Source organism: Miniopterus schreibersii (genome assembly GCF_964146895.1).
Source record: "Miniopterus schreibersii genome assembly, chromosome: 1".
Lineage (NCBI taxonomy): Eukaryota > Metazoa > Chordata > Mammalia > Chiroptera > Miniopteridae > Miniopterus > Miniopterus schreibersii.
In genome coordinates this window covers 166949071-166965073 of record NC_138101.1, presented here as the reverse complement: position 1 = coordinate 166965073, position 16003 = coordinate 166949071, and the positions used below count along the sequence as shown (strand labels likewise).

Sequence of the window (16003 nt, the reverse complement as noted above, 5' to 3'; positions counted from 1 at the left end):
TTGATTTGTTGTCCCACTTATTCATGCATTCTTTGGCTGACTCTTGTATGTGCCCTGACCACCCTGTTTTTCTTGAAGCCCTCTCCTCCCTTGGCTTCCATGATACCATTTCCCTGGTTCTCTTTCTCCTTTCACTCTCCCTTTTGTAGTTTGTCCTCTGCCTGCTAATCAAATGTAGACATTCCCCATAGTTCTACCTAAAGCCATTTTATTCTGTGCACTTACTAAGCAATCTTACCCATTCTCTTGATTTTACACGTCACTTCTATAACGGTAACTAACACTTAGGCTTGGATGGTGACATATCCAATTCTATATCTCTTGTCCTAAATTTTCAGCTCCCTGTTACGTATGTTACAGATACCCCAAACTTATTATGAACAAAAATAGAATTTACTTAAGGGTTTCCTGTTACAAGTAATGGAACCACTAGCCTCCCACTCAGCCAGAACCAAATCTTATGAATTGCCTCTGACTCATTTCTCATCCCCCATCTCCATTCATTCATGTTGATTCTACCTGACCTGTCATATTTTCATTTCATTTCTGAATGGGACGGCTAGTCCTACTTGGCTTCAGATTATCTTTTGCCTAAACTATTTCAGTAGTTTCCTACCTTGTCTCCAAGGAACCAGCCTCTCAACTTTCCTGTTTACCCGCAAGCTACTACCAAGTTTACTAACCTTTTGAAACGTAGATCAAATCCTATTCTCCTTCACTACCTATAAAATAAATTAAGTCCAACTTTCTTAGTCAGACAGCCAAGATTTTGTAACACTCTCTCACTCCAAGCTACATTTTCCCCCACACCCAGTTTTTCAGCCATGTCAGACTATTTCTGTTCTCTAATTAAGCCAGGTTCTTTCCCGCCTCTGCTTCAGTTCATGTGGCTCCAAACTAATGAGTTTGGAGTATTCCTTTTCCAGCCCCAGTGTACCAGCCCCATCCGTGGAAATCCTTTTCACCTCTCTTGGCCCATGCAAATGCTTCCTCCTTTGTAAAGCCCTCGGAGTTGGAATGAATTATTCCTTTCTCTGTTCTCTTATAAACAGCGATTTTCAACCAGTGTGCCGAAAGAATTTTTAAAACATGCCATACCTGACTGTTTAGTCAGGGGCATTGACCTCTTTTCTCTTAAATTGTAAAAACGACAACAGCCAACACAACAGTAGCCACCCAGTGTGAGTGAATTAGAATTATATCTTTTTTGTGTGTGTCAGATCGACAAAAAATATATTTTTGGTGTGCCACAGAATTTTAGTGATTAGTTTGTGTGCCAGGAGATGAAAATGGTTGAAAATCACTGTCTTACAGCATACTTTCCCTGCCCTATGCACTTATTTTATTCTGCCTTTCACACAAGACTGTGAACTCTGCATGCAGCAGCTCTGCCTTACTCGTCTTTATAGACTCCATAGAACCAAGTATGTTACTTCACACAAATAGCAGCTTAATCTTTGATTAATGTGTAGAAACACAACGAAGTTACCTTTCTTCTCCTTGCCCTTCTCTTCTCAGTCTTCATTTTCTATTATATTTGAAGTTGTTCCCAGAAATAGATTGTGTAGAATAATTAATGATTGGCATATAGTTGACAAATAATGCAGATGCCATCTTGACAAAACTTATAGAAAAAGACACATATTTGGAGATAATTTTATTATTTGTATTTTACCATATGTTATATTGTGCCCAAATTCTGTTAAAAAACACTTCACCATTTTTAAATTTTTCAATGACTTTATCATTTTAGGTTGAGAATTTCTTCTGCATGGGATCCCCACTAGCGGTATTTTTGGCATTGCGTGGCATTCGCCCAGGGAACACTGGCAGTCAAGACCATATTTTGCCCAGAGAGATTTGTAACCGGTTACTAAATATTTTTCATCCGACAGATCCAGTGGTGAGTTGCACATATAGACATTTTTCTCTCAATATTAAATTGTTCCTAAAAGAATCTGTAAGAAATCTTACAAGGTACCACTGAATTAATGAGAAGGCATTCATTTATCTGATTATATTTGCATAGGTTCATATTTTTAAGATATTTGTGTTTTGGATGATGTAGGACTCAGAAAGTAAAATACCTTAGAGATGACCTGTTTATGTTATAGTATTAGAGTATAATGTAAAAATATTTCTTGATAATTAATATAAGGGACAGGAGTCTTCCATACTTTCAAACCATAACCAGTTATAATACCAATAACTTAGCAATCATAAATTTTAAGAATCCCAGTTTAACTACTTGTTCTCTAAAGCATGCTATATTAGTGAAATGTGTTTGGTAGATCACCTTAGAAATGAAAATATTTAAATATTATGTATGAAACATGAAAAAGTGGAAGAGTTTGTTTTAGCCTGGTGGAATTATAAAATTTTGGATCTTTACATGTTCTATTATGTTTATATTGTAAATAATTTTTTAATATAAACACTCCAAGATTACAGGTTAACAGTTTAATACATCATTTTTCAGATGGAAAAAAAATGCTTCCTTAAATCCTTTGGGGGACAAGGCTAGATATAACTAAATTTAAAACAAACTATTTTAAATAGCATTCTGAAAAATAGCTTTATATAATTGTGTAAAGTCTTTTAAAAGATTGTTAGCTAGTACCAAATAAATATAACATCAACTAAACACTAGAATTTCAGAAATTTTCCCATATAATAAAGAATCAAAACTGCTATATTTAAGAAATAAATTTAACTGAACTGGAATTTAATATAAGATTTAAATACAGACTGCCCAGTCTTGGCCAAGTCACTTCAGAAACTGATCCTTCTCTATATGATGCAGATGATAATACTCACCTCATAGGGTTGTTAGGATTAAGTGTTATATATGTGGAAATGTCTAGCTAGATGTTCAGTATTTCATTAATATATATTCATTTTACTCATTCTTTTTATTACTTGAGAGTGAACTTGAGTTCATAGGCGAACTCTGAGCTTTCAGTGTCCTTTGTGTGATGTTAAAGTTTGCTATATTATAAAGGAGTGTTCCAAACTCATTTCATTAATATAAGTTATTTTTATATTTCATTTTATAATTTTTGGTTTTTTTAAAGTATTGCTTTTTTAATGTTTATGTCAGAATTGTGCTAGGCAGTTTTTACAAATGTTATCTGTTCTTTCCAACATCCTTGTGAGGTAGGAAGTGTTATCTCCTTTCTACAGCTCAGGAAACAGGGCTCTGAGATCTTGTGACTTGGTGTCATGCAGGTCATACGTGACAGGCTAGAATGTGACACCAGATCCATTGCCATTTCTGCTGTATCATCTCCACTTCACATTAGACAGTCTTCTATTGGCATCTGATTTGTGTGTTACTGTGTTAATCTATTTGAAAGTAGAGTTTACTAAGTGCTTCTAAGATAATAATTGACCTTATTTGTTGTGTTCCAGTTTACTCTTTACTGCATCAGCTTTGTTTGTGAGACAAATATAAATGTTAGATGGTTCCAATTTATTTCTCTGAAAGACTAATTAATGGGTACTGTTAGCCTAGACTAACTCTAATTATTTTTTTCATAGTCCCATCATTAAGGAAATATTAGACCAACTACATATTATTAAGAGTGAACAAATAGGAATACATGTTAGAAATATCAGGTTTTTTAAAACTCGCAAAGGCCTGCTGAGTATGCAATGGAATAAGAATAAACAGAGTTTACTAAAATCTGAGCCTTCATGTTGTGTTTCTTTGAATTTTTTTTTTAATCAAGGCTTATAGATTAGAACCGTTAATACTGAAACACTACAGCAACATTTCACCTGTCCAGATCCACTGGTATAATACGTCCAATCCTCTACCTTATGAGCATATGAAGCCGAGCTTTCTCCACCCATCCAAAGAACCTACCTCAGTTTCAGAGAATGAAGGAATTTCAACAATACCAAGCCCTGTGACCTCACCAGTCTTGTCTCGCCGACACTATGGAGAATCTATAACAAATATAGGCAAAGCAAGCATACTAGGTAATTTCTCATCAGTATCCCTTATCATGACTGTAAGTACTTTTTATCCAGGCATTAAATTTGGGGTATTTGGAAATATTCTATGTATTACAAACCAACAGTTAATCCCCATGTTTAGAATGAACTACTCTCTCACTGTTCATAGTTGAGAGCCAAAAGCCCTGAAATTCTTTAATTAGATCAGATCCTGTAGTTTTAGATTATGAGATGCACAAGCAAAGGACTGGGAATCAAGTCCCTCATTTTAATTCGGCCCTACCACTTCCTGTGAGATCTTGGATAAGTCGCATAAATTTTAATGCTTCCTCATCTGTGCAATGAAGAGGTACTTGAGTTCTAAGGGTGCCCCAGCCATCTAGTTCTCTGATCCATGTCCCTCAACTGTGTCCTTCCTGAGGGCAACAAGGATATTTAATTTGTCTCTGAATGCTCTCCAGTACCAGCCACAATGTTCGGCATAGCGCTGGAGCTCAGTTATGTGCCACTTGAATTTGTCCATTGCTTTTGATTACAAGTTGCCTTAATATAAAATGCCACAAGGTGGCACTATAAATAGGCTTCACATGCTGGTTTAATTGTTACGTCACCTCATCATACAGATTGTTTATTGATAACTTTTTGTAACATATCTACTTAACTTCAGTATTGAGGATATCAACAGTAAATAAATGCCCATGTCATTGGCATGGTTCTTAAAGTTTTTAATCTTACCAAAGTCTTTAATAAATAATGATCACATGAATAAAATAGAATCTTTATTTCTTTGTAAGCTATATTCCTAGAGTTTGTACACTTGTCATTCTGTTCAATACCATTTTTACTTAGAAACCTAAAATATAAATTGTAACTTTTTTATGTTTCCACACTGGAAAAACATGACTAGGGGTTGGTCCCTCTGCCAATTGGCTGTAATTATGGGTGGTGCTCTGTAGCTTGCTATGTGGTGTAATTCAGCAGAATGACTGCCCTGTTTTGTGAAATGCAGGGGCTGCTAGCATTGGAAAGGGACTTGGAGGAATGTTGTTCTCAAGATTTGGACGTTCATCTACATCACAGCCATCTGAGACATCAAAAGATTCAATGGAAGATGAAAAGAAGCCAGTTGTCCCGCCTTCTACCACCACTGTGGCAACACAGACCCTTCCACACAGTAGTTCTGGCTTTCTTGATTCTGCATGTTAGTTCATACTGTTCTTTCCTTAAGTCTATACTATATCTTTTTTCAGATTGAGGGGAGCAGAGAGGATTAAGATATTAACACTAGCCGTTAACTCTAAAATCTAAAGCTTTTAAAGAAAAAATGTTTTTCTGCTGCTTATATTTTTAAGACTAATCCCAGATAAATGTGGGTTTACTCTCTGCATTGCTAAATTAATAATCAGGGCTTTGTGGCACAGGGGTCTTAAGCATCAAGCATAAAACAAATCTCTTTGAGGTAAGCATCCCCCCTGGTTTTTATTAAGTAGATTTAAAATATGGTTTTCTCAGTCTTAAAAATTCATGTAGTTGCATCACACCTATGCTGTATCTACTCTTGATACCTTTTAAAAACTGCTACGTCAAAGACATTCTGCTGCTAATTCCACTGTTCCTTTTATCCAACCTAATTATAAAACCTTCAATGCTTCTGTTAGTACTGGATCCACAGCACTATCCCAGCCACCTAGTACAAAGCAGGTACTCAAGAAATGAGGGAATGAATGGATAGTTATGATGCTGGATTTGGCATTAGAATGACACTATTTAATTTTTTCCAGTGGACTTATAAGATTTAAAATCCTGAATTGTTGTGAAACACTAATACACTTAGTATATATTTACTTCCAAGGGTCTAAACTTGACCCTCACTTTTAAGTGTCCAGTAAAGTAGGACTAAAAAGTCAAGTCCTATTTTTCCATTAGCTTATATAAGGAAATGTAGGTTCTGAAACTAGCTACTTCCTTTCTGTAACTATGGGAAGAGGAAAACTTTTCTTTCTCTAAAAATTTTTAAACATTATATCAGATACTTAAAGACTTGTTTTCTTACTGGGTCTGCTGCTCTAAATGTTAAAGTGACCTGCATTCATCACCATCCATAAAACTTACTTAGGAAGTTCAGTTGCGACAGCCCTAGAGACTGGATCTTCCTCCACAGCCAACTCCACCCCAGTATTAATCATACTGGGCATTTCTATTTAGACTAGTAGCAGTTTTTTAACTTATCTTTGTCAGATTCTGAGTACTGAAAATTTTATAATTGCAAGCCTTTTGAACACTGCCTAGAAAATTGATTTTAGACTTTGATATTTGTACAAATTTCATACCTTTTTATAAGAGTTCCTATACTATTGCTGACTGAAGCACTCACTTCTACTTAATATCAGGATTGTGGTTGTGAAAATATAAAATTCTGTTGTAACATGCAGATGTCAAAAGAAAACTAAACTTCTGAGGAAAAACAGTTTCAAAGAATTTTGTAAGATGGTAGGTTAAAAGTCACAGTTCCTTGTAATGTCAATGCACAGCAAAGATGCTAGCAAGTAGTGGCATGAACAAGAGAACAAAAAGAGCTGCATGGGGTAGCCTGGGAGAAAGGTAATGACGCAGATGTAGGATGTGAGGGAGGAAAACTGTTTTGTAGTGCTGTTTTGTTTTGTTAACTACTTAACACAGTAATTTCAAAACGATAAGAGAGAAAGCTATTTGTTTAGGACAACAGTGAGTAGAGATGCTTTAGCTGTATTGCATCATTATATTTTGATAGCTTAACAAAATACATTTGCTCTCATTCTTACATATAAATTCTTTGTTGGTCCTCATGGTAAATTTCTTGTCATCTGTACACTCAACTGAATCTGAGCTAATCATGAATCTTGGCTACCTATATCCATCTCTAGATACAGATGTAACTGTTAAAATTGGGTGACTACTACTACAGTAGAATTCTGCCTTTTAAATCAGATCTTCGAGATTTGCCTTACTAATTCTTGGACTTGCTTCAATGATATGCTCTTCTGTGTAATCCTGATTTAAACAAATTTCTTAAGCCTTAATTACTATTTTGGCTATCTCTTGCAAATCATAAAACTTCCTTAAGTCTTTGGAATATGGATGTTGTAATTAGGTAATTCTGGCTGCTTTACTTCTTTCTGCTCACCTTGATTACCTCAGTTCTTCTCCATAACCTATATTCTGAAGCTACCAACTCTGATTCTCTTTCTTTGAGGGTAAGATAGACACAGACTTTGAATTCATGATCAATCCAGGTTTCTCTCTTTGAAGAGCGAGTGCTGTCAGTGGTCATCAGGTTGATGCCACTAACTATTCTTCATTTCTTTATAAAAAGTCTAGACTCATTTCCAGTGGTTTTACTATTTCATTTCTTATGCTCCTCTGTGTTCATAACATGAATAGGAAAGATCTGTTTCTTTTAGCATTGTTTTGCTTCTAGATCAGAACTTAAATGAACTATATATATGTTTTGGAGATATCTGGGTGTTAACAGATTATAACATTATACTTCAAAATTAATTAAGCTTACATTTTCCATGAAAGAGCTCCTCACAGAAATCAAGCTGTGTGCTTCTTTATGTGTGCTAGGTTCAATCAGCTTATTTGGGAGTATTGTTCTACTTTTGGCCACTGCATCATTGAAGGCCATTTGTAACTATTAGCCAACACTTTACAGCATCTTATGTTTTTTTTTTCACAGATTTCAGACTTCAGGAGTCGTTCTTTAATCTCCCACATCTTCTTTTTCCGGGAAATGTAATGCAGAATAAAGATAATACCCTCGGTATGGTATATGTCAGGAATAGCATCCAAAATACTATGCAAATGATCTACTTAGAGAGTCCTTCTGCTCATTGAAACATCGGATCAATTCTTCTATGAAATCAGCCTATAGACTATTCTATATGTACTTTCTTTCTGTATTTTCTAATCTTAAATGGTAATGATCCTGAAACCCAACTGTTGACTGATGACTTATGTGCTAAAATATATGATACTGCTATGAACCCCTACAAAGAAGGAACTTTTTAGAGAAGGGAGAAAAGCATAAGCCATTTTTTCTTCTCTATTGTCCTAAAGGCTTCAAAGAGGTTCACTATACTTCTCATGTACTACACTAGGTATAAAAGGTTTCACAGTGTAAAGGATTTAATCATTTCTAGTTATTTCCAATATCAGTAACACTACTACTTAGGGCTGTAGTGTGCCATACCTAATAGCTGGTTTCAGTACAAATACAGGGTGTCCCTAAAACATGTATACACACTTGAACAGCTGATAGCTCAATTTTGAAAGTGAAATGTATTTTAATAAACACTGCCTTTATAATTATTCAAAATGTATATATACATTTTGGGGGGATACCCTATATTTAATATTCTTTAGAGGGGTAGGTTTGCTTTAAAAAATTAAGTATTATTGGATGCAAGAGATGTTTTCAGTCTCAACTTTCAACAGATTCTAAATATCAGGAAGAATTAATCTTAGCAGTGTGAATTATTTTTTTATCAATTAACTTCTAATTCCTTTTCTACAACTCCCTAGTTTTTCCATTTTTTTAAAAAATAGTGGATTTTGTCTTTAACAAAAGATATGTTACAGGTTTTTCTTTGAATAGGTTAACCATATCTAAATTTACAATTTCTGTATTTAATTGCTAACTTTAATATATTTTTCTTTTCCTTTTTTCTGTTTTCAAAACAACTCTTACTTGATACAGGTTTCAAACTGCTTAGTATAACAAGCTGATTTGGGTTTTTGTTTTTTCTCCCTAGCCACAGTTTGTGTTGATCTAACTCAGTGAGTTCCCCTCAAGAAATGAGCTTAAAGTGCTCACTCTGGTTTCTGCTCATGTAATTGTTAGTTACTTCCATAAAGAAATAATTCGATTTGTGCATATTTAGTTGGAGAAAGGAAAATTAGTCCACTCATACATTTGCCCTGCATTCAAGCAGCCCTTATATCCACTGTCTTGAAGCCATCCCAACTACATAGCCTTTAGACCACTAATCATAACCACACCAAACTGATTCAGTTGGTAATATGTATATGTTTTCTATTTTCTCTTCCCGTGTTTATATTCAATCTTCAACTATTTATTAAATGTTTACCATGAGCTGAGATGCCAAGGTAGTCACTAGAAAAGATACCAGGATGAAACAGACTTAAGTGCCACCCATAAAGATATTAAATGCTGCTGTGGAAATTAAGTATTTTCCAGAGAGCATATACTTTAGTAGGAAAGGTAGATAACTACATAAATAATTATAATATGTGGTAGAATATGATGAGCCACACAACAGAGGTACAGGTAAAGGACTTCGTCAGTTCTAAGGAGTGAGGAAATGATTTCATCTGGAGAAATTAAAAAAGGCTTCGTGGAAGTAGAATTTAGACATGCAAAGATGAAAAACATTGCAGGGACAAGAAACTGCGTAAGCAAAAGCTCAGAGGTGTGAAGCATGGAGTGTGTAAGGAACCGGAAGTCTGTTTTCTTGAGAAGTACCAAGGATGAGTGAAAGGGAGTAGTTCTGAATATGACTAGAAAAGTTTCTTAAACCAGATTGTAGAGAGTCCAACAAATCTGGCCATCCCCTGCAGGTTCTTTGTATTCAAGATTTACCCAGAGAACCTATATTTGCCCACATAGGCCATCTGTTGTCAAATTTAGGTATTTAAATAACTTTCAGGGTAGGTGAGTGTTGGGAAACTTTTTTGGCAGAAATGACAACTGATTATAAAACTCACTTTAGAGTTTTTGTTAGTTTTCTCAAGTAAGGGATGGTTAGAGAATATTCCTAAATACAAGAACTCTGAGCATGATCTTCCTTGTTACAAATGAATCTTTCCCCAGTCATTTGGAAACACAGTTTTCTTTACTGGTACTTTATTTTTCTTGGTGTCTACCTGGAGCCAAAACTAATGCAATTATGACCATAATTATTACTTACAAATCAGATAACTTTTAAGATGTATTAAGTTTCTAAAAATTTCTCTCTGGAGAAGTTAAGATGCTTCCTTTAAATAGTAGTAACCTGTTTGGTTAGTACACATTATGATACTAAGATGCTTGTTTTCTGTTCACATGTTATTTTTTAATACCGTATCCACGTTGACAAGTTTAGTGCACAGAGGGATTGAATTCTTTGATGAAACACAGTACTGAGGACCCTTCACCTTCACACGGTGTGGATTGCAGACATTTTGGGGGGGGAATAGGCAGGGAAATAGGCTTATAGGCATGACTCCCTAGGAAAGAAAATAATCCATGTTTTAAAATGTATAAGCAAACTGCTAATGATTGTTAAAAGCCCCATTTTTTCCTCAGTTTTACTTCTCTTCAGCAGTTTGGGAATCTCATTCTTTGTGAATAGAAAGGTTCTAGTACTTGGGCACTGAAGAAAGAGAAAGAAGGGCAAAGTGCTGGCTCTCTGTCCTTTCTCTCTGACCTAACTCAGCGAGAGAAACTGCACAGAAACTACCAGCCTGTGTGATGCTACCATTCTTTATATGGTAATAGTAAGAAAGTAGGTTCCAGGGAACTCCATGTCGATTTGGGCCCACTTTGGCCAAGAGCACATCTCACAGCACATACATAGAGAATGGCGCTGTCCTGTGGAACCTCAGCCCCTTGGGAAATCTGTATACACCGGGGAGAGAAGAGGAGACATAGGCCCATCTAATTCTATCCATCCGCCTGCAGAGTCAACACAAGTGTGAGGTTAACCACACCAGCAGCCAGACTGCCTGGGGTAAACTGTTTAAGGAAGGTGAGAGACTAAAATAGTTTCATCAGATACAGGCTGGCTACCTAGATCCCATTTGATAGGGACCAACTAAGATAAATAGAATGGATAGGGAGGGCCAGTCAGTTAACACGTATATAATAGGGAGACGATTAGATTAGGCATTTCAGGGTCTAGTATGTGAAAGGCAGTATTGCACGACAGTAATAGCATATTAAGAATAAATTTTAGGTACATAAAGCAAAGCCAAATAACACTTGTCATAACAAGAAGAATCTCACATTTTTTTACTTTAAAACAACAATTCAACTAAAGACTGCTGAACTAGTAAGACATTCTACAGTGGCATTTGAAAGGGAATTCTTAGAAATTATTTAGTGGTCGTCACCAATATTAACGCATAGGTTTCCCATCTTTTCTGTTTCTCCGTGTTTCCCCTTTTCTTTATAACTAACTTCACCTTGACTCTTCCTCTTCATGCTGAGAATTCCAGTTTCCTCTCTTGTCATCTTCCTGTCTGTTGTACCAGAATGTACCTACAAATCTAACACAAATGTCCCATGGAATACAGAAGATAAAAGATGTAGACATTACTTCTCCACAGCTCCACATGCGGATTTCAACTGTTTCTGACTTATGGATTAGCTTATTATAATTTAAATGAGGAAAATAACAGTTTTTTAAAACCTTATAAAAAGCCTATGTCAGTATAACTTACAAATGATTTCATAACCTAATTGGTATTTTATCCTGCTGAAGTGTAAACCTTCACTTTAGATCGATCCATGGACATTTCTTGTCAGAAAAGAACATTTGAATGGAAAAGTAACAATTGTAGCCCTGGCGAGATAGCTCAGTTGGTTAGAGCTATCTTGGCGTCCCCATAGACAAGGTTGCAGGTTCAATCCCCAGTCAGGGCACATACAAGAATCAACCAATGAATGCATAAATAAGTGGGACAATAAATTGATGGGGGTTTTCTCTCCCTCCCTCCCTACCCCTCTCTCCCTCCCTCTTCCTCTCTCTCAAAATCAATTAAAAAAAATTTTTTTAGAAAATATTAGCTAAACATTTATATGAAATTATTCTCTAGAGTGATATGGTTTCCTCCATGCAATTACCAAATTCCCAGTGTAACACAAAACCCACCTTTTTCTCCAACCTCCTAAATTTTTGCCAGTTTTTACTTTTCACATCCTCTAGCATTCTGGACAAAGAACAGCCGTTGAGTGTCAATAGTAGTGATTTGGGTGTTTTCTGTTTTGAAGATGGACCCTTCAAAATACTGACTATGGCTCCCTGACAATTTTAAAGGAATTAGTTCCTGAAGATCAAAACATTTTTCTAAGTGTTTTTCTCTAAGGATCTATTAAATGAATCGATTGAAATTCTCCTGTAGCCTTGATTTGTTAAGGTGACTTTTCTCTAACCGGTATTGCAAGGACTTCTGTGGATTTTAGAAAATATTTTATTTTATTCACTGAATTGAGTACAGCAGTGTTATAAATTAAAGCCTTCCTCTCAAGGATCAGCACTCTTCCTGCCAGTTTAACTTTCCCAGCCACAGCAGATATTTATTGAGCATGTGTATGTTCCAGGCACATGTTAGGCCCTGCTGACTGGACAGAATCGAGGCTGCCTTGGAGGAACCCAGCCAAGTTGGGAAGAAAACACTGTGGAACTAGCGTATCCCCACAGAGCCAGTTGGGGTGTAGGGCCTCCCCAGTGAAGGGGCCTTTGTGACCTGTTGCACTCCCACAGGCATTATTGCATGTAAGTCTGGTCCAAAATTCTGCAGCAGGGCTGCTTTCCTTATTTTGCAGATTAGGCACAAATTTTAAATGGAAAAGTCAGCATTTGAGCCTAGTTTCTTTACCCCAAACATGCTCTGTGATGCCAGGTGATTTTTTTGTTTTGTTCCATTATTATTCCATATTAACCTGGGCATACAAAGAAAGGACTCACCAAATAGAATCCCAAGGTAATAAGGTTCTTTTGAGTGTTTTCCCATACAATTAGACTGGAAAGTCACTTTAAAATATATATACAAATCTATCATTGAGTCACTTCTATTAGCTAAATTTTTATCCTAAATTCTGGTTAAGTCTATATAGAACCTATCTCATTGTAATATTTATTCATTTGTTTGATTTCTTGTTTTTTCTTTCATTAGTGGAACTGGATCACAGAATTGACTTTGAACTCAGAGAAGGACTCGTGGAGAGCCGCTACTGGTCAGCTGTCACGTCGCATACTGCCTACTGGTCATCCTTGGATGTTGCCCTCTTTCTGTTAACCTTCATGTACAAACATGAGCACGATGATAGTGCGAAATCCAGTTTAGATCCAATTTGAACTCTTGAAGGACATTAATGGCCCAATACTGATTTTTTTTCTGTTAAAATATGTGTGTCAAGATATAGAGATTTCACATTTAAGTATGTTTCAGTTTTGTTTAGAGCAAGAAATATTTGAATTTAAAAGCACTTTATTTTATTTAAAAACAAAACTTTTTTCAGTCCAAAAGAAGTTATTTAGTTTTCATCATTTTAATTATGAATCTGATAGAACCCCCTGCAGAGAATCAAGCAAGTCCTAGAAGTAAGGAACATTTGGGTGAACTGCAAGGTTATAAATCACATCTAATTTTCCCAAACAGAAAGGCATATTAATGCGCTGAATCTAATGTATTAACCAAAATATGTTATAAATCTAAAATGGTCAGGATCTAGTGTATTCTGTGTAAAGATCACAAGATGGTATCATTGTTTTCGATTTCTATGAAAGCTTCCATTTCTATAGTTCTTTGAAAGAGTATAACAGATCTAATGTTTTGAATTTAACTTGTTTAGCAAAACTAATGCTGAAAAAGAAACAATATTTGGACTACTGTATTTATAATTTATTATTTCTGACAAATTGCTCTATTTCAGTGTGTGCAACATTACTTTTTTTAATGTTTTCTTTGAACAATTTGAGAACCACATTTTTTTTTCTATAGTGTTAAGACCCTTTTTTTTCAGAACTTCATCTTTGTACTCTTCAGATGAATATAGACACTGTGGCATACTTTGAGGTTTTTTTTTTTTTCATTAAAAACTTGTAGTTTCACACAGATAACACTAGTTGAATTATTTTGAGGGGAAAAAATGAACTTTTTATTATGTCACATGTACCTCAGAGGAAGCTAAAGTTTTCTAAACTTAACAGAGTACGCCATAATGAGTACATTTCATTAACTTTATTGGGAAATTCAGTAAACTTCTTTGGAGCCAGGAGTATGACAACTGTTTTAAATATATAAACATCTATGTGCCAAACAACATATATAAAGGGATGGCGTGCCACTAACAGGTTTTATTTTAAAAGTGTTTAAGAAAACATGATTGAGACATAAGGCACAATAGATAGGATTCCAAGGCATTAGAAGAGTTTTCCTCAGCTGTAATTTTTTCCACAGTGCTTTTCATCTGAGGAGCTCAAAGTGCTTTAAGATTCAATATTTTATGTAGTAGCTTCTTGAGGTAAGTAAATGAGTGTTATTCTTATGTTCCATGTTAATACACTAAGGCACCAAAACATTTAAAGTGCCTTGAATTAGATTACAGAGCAAATCAGAAGAGCTCAGATTGAAGCCAGAACGTATTCTTTTATATTGGTGACTAATAATTCACATGTTACCTCTTAGTAGTTTGTAAACAATAATAATAACAGAAGTTGCGATTCATAATTTGGAGAAATGACTGCGAAGCCAATATTTTACTCTGCTTGTCTTACACGTTCTCGGGTTCTCACAAAGGAAGAGTTACCTAGAGGGGATCAGTAGCCATCTCTGCCCCGACCAACCCTCACTTCTGAGTGGCTTCCACTAGGTTCCACTTAAGGTGCTGTCTTCCATTATCGTACAAGGATCTTTCTTAGCTTCCAGTAATCATCAGACTGGGTGCACAGTTGGCCAGTTGTACATCTCACCCCCTTTCTTTATAAGACAGTGGGATCTGTGGCTTACCTGCAGGTTTTACCAACACCATCAGTCCTGTTGTCTATTTTGGCCTTTCATTGAATTTGCACAACATAGAACACTCCTTTTTAGTGTTTAAAAAGATTCCAAGGCTCCATGACCAAATGTGTGACTAAGAAACCCTTGCTATAAAAGGCTTTTGATGAGATCTTAACAAAGCTGAAGTAATCTCTCATTTGAATTTAGAGATTCCTCCGAGCTCAGGTCATTTTCATACCGTGTTTATTTCTTAGGTCTAATTTAGTTCTCAGGAAAATTAAACTCATCTCATATGACTGTTTAAATGCACTTGAGCATACGTTGCTGTGGGTGGTATGACTCTCAAATGCCTAAGAGCTTTAAGGAATTCATTCTTAACCACTAGAATGTAGAGAGCCCTTTTTACCTGAGAAGAAAGCCTATCAGCCCGTTACATTTAATATGGAGTAAAAAGAAAATTCTATTCCCATAATCGTAAGAACACATCTGCTTCTCTTTTTTCATACTGAGGAAAAAAAATCAAGTTTAACCACATGGGATTTGAGTTCTTAAGAGCAGCACTCACATCCCCCTTTTCAAAGTGAGATAGTGCAGATTACTGGGCAGGTGTTGCGCGTCGATTCATTACTTCATCACTGGAAGTGGCAGTTCTGATTTTACGGTACTCTTCTTGTCCCCATGTCTGCATGTTATCATGGAATGTACTTGTATAGACTCCATAATATACAGAGTATGTGTAATTCTGGCTTGATTTAGGAGCTAAGTCCGTTACTGAGTAACATTTACAACTTTATTCCAGCAAGTACTAAATTGGCCAAAAAGGTTTGTTTTTGATACCATTAAAATTTTATTCTCTATTTTGTGTTCATGCTATGATGATTCTTCTGAGTATTGGTCAGATTCTTCCATTTTAATCCAGTCAGTTTCCCCAAAGTTATTTAAACTTAAAAATAAGGAGAATGTTTTGGATTAAATCTTGCTTTATTTTTACTTTAAAATTAGCTTTTGCTAAAGCTTTTTGTTCACAACTTTATTTTCAATAGTAATTACACTTATGTGATAATCCAGTGTTACTGTGTTTTATAACATAATTATAAAATGTACTGTTTCCGGAAAGTACTCCTTTATGTGTGAAGCAAGCTGTAGGAATCTTTTGTTTCATTTCTTTCTATCAAACTGCACCTGTCAGCCCTTGAAAATTCTCTCACTGAACATGTTCTATGGAAGCCCTCAGGCAGTGGGGTGTAAACGTTCATGCCCATTCTCTCCCTCACTGTAT

At 35.6% G+C, this 16003-nt stretch overlaps 1 protein-coding gene across 6 annotated transcripts in view; it reads left to right on the top strand.

Annotated features, from left to right (window-relative positions):
* The window catches only part of DDHD1 (DDHD domain containing 1), a 72287-nt gene extending 56706 nt beyond the window's left edge, over window positions 1-15581 (top strand). For 3 of the 6 annotated variants that reach the window (XM_081155879.1, XM_081155876.1, XM_081155875.1), the window contains 5 exons: window positions 1754-1903; window positions 3732-3984; window positions 4970-5161; window positions 7679-7762; window positions 12898-15581. In XM_081155879.1, the coding sequence (XP_081012005.1) occupies window positions 1754-1903; window positions 3732-3984; window positions 4970-5161; window positions 7679-7762; window positions 12898-13079 (861 nt within the window). In that variant the 3' untranslated portion in view covers window positions 13080-15581. The remainder of the gene's footprint in view (window positions 1-1753; window positions 1904-3731; window positions 3985-4969; window positions 5162-7678; window positions 7763-12897) is intronic. The other 3 variants (XM_081155878.1, XM_081155877.1, XM_081155874.1) reach the window with 1 other exon arrangement.
* The last annotated feature ends 422 nt before the right edge of the window (window positions 15582-16003 follow it).